This window comes from Eimeria mitis, genomic scaffold (assembly GCF_000499745.2).
Source record: "Eimeria mitis Houghton genomic scaffold, Emh_scaff776, whole genome shotgun sequence".
NCBI lineage: Eukaryota > Apicomplexa > Conoidasida > Eucoccidiorida > Eimeriidae > Eimeria > Eimeria mitis.
In genome coordinates, this window is record NW_013575697.1 from 13,149 (window position 1) to 13,887 (window position 739).

General features: G+C 57.5%; 2 protein-coding genes across 2 annotated transcripts in view; both read left to right on the plus strand.

The window, feature by feature from the left end:
- The window catches only part of EMH_0021980 (uncharacterized protein), a gene marked incomplete at both ends in the record, with an annotated part of 450 nt that extends 272 nt beyond the window's left edge, over window positions 1–178 (plus strand). The window contains one exon of the mRNA XM_013501866.1: window positions 1–178. Within this exon, the coding sequence (XP_013357320.1) occupies window positions 1–178 (178 nt within the window).
- A 352-nt stretch (window positions 179–530) lies between these two features.
- The window catches only part of EMH_0021990 (uncharacterized protein), a gene marked incomplete at both ends in the record, with an annotated part of 1,514 nt that continues 1,305 nt past the window's right edge, over window positions 531–739 (plus strand). Inside the window, one exon of the mRNA XM_013501867.1 lies at window positions 531–548. Coding sequence (XP_013357321.1) covers window positions 531–548 — 18 coding nt within the window. The remainder of the gene's footprint in view (window positions 549–739) is intronic.

A 739-nucleotide genomic window follows, 5' to 3' on the forward strand; every position in this document is an offset into this window, starting at 1 on the left:
TGTGTGCCTCACAGGCCCGCCTGTCGGAGTTCATCTCCAGGACGTCATCAACAATAGCGCACCAACCAGCGCCGCTAGCGCAGCTATTCGGGTCGTTCTGCAGCAGCAGCAGCAGCAACAGCAGCAGCAGCAGCAAGAGCAGGAGCAGCAAGAGCAGGAGCAGCAGCAGCAGCAGTAGCAGCAACAACAGTAACCCTTAGTCGCAGTATAGGATGGAAGACAGTCAGCGCACTCTCTGTGTGATCCCCTAGGGTAGCACGAGCAGCAGCAGCAGCAGCAGCAGCAGCAACAGCAACAGCAGCAGCAACAACAGTAACAGCAGCAGCAGGAACAGCATGAGCTGCTGCTGCAGCAGCAGCAGCTGCAGCATCCACAGCATCACCATAAACCGCATAAACCGTATCACCATCACCACCACCACCATCACCACCATCAGCAGCAGCAGCAGCAGCAGCAGCAGCAGCAGCAGTGTATACTATACCGAGGGGTTGCTGGATAGAGGATGAAGCTGCTGGCGTTGGTGTGTTTTGATGGCAGCAGAAACAGAAGTAAAGACACGAGAACCCTGGGGGCCCCCCAACCCCGCTTTTGCTGCTGTCTCCGAAGCAGCAGACAACCAAGACAATACAGCTCCACCAACGGCACCCAAACGAGCAGGAGGAGGAGATGTCTGCAGCAGCAGCAGCAGCAGCAGCAGCAGCAGCAGCAGCAGCAGCAGCAACAGCAGCAGCAGCAGCAG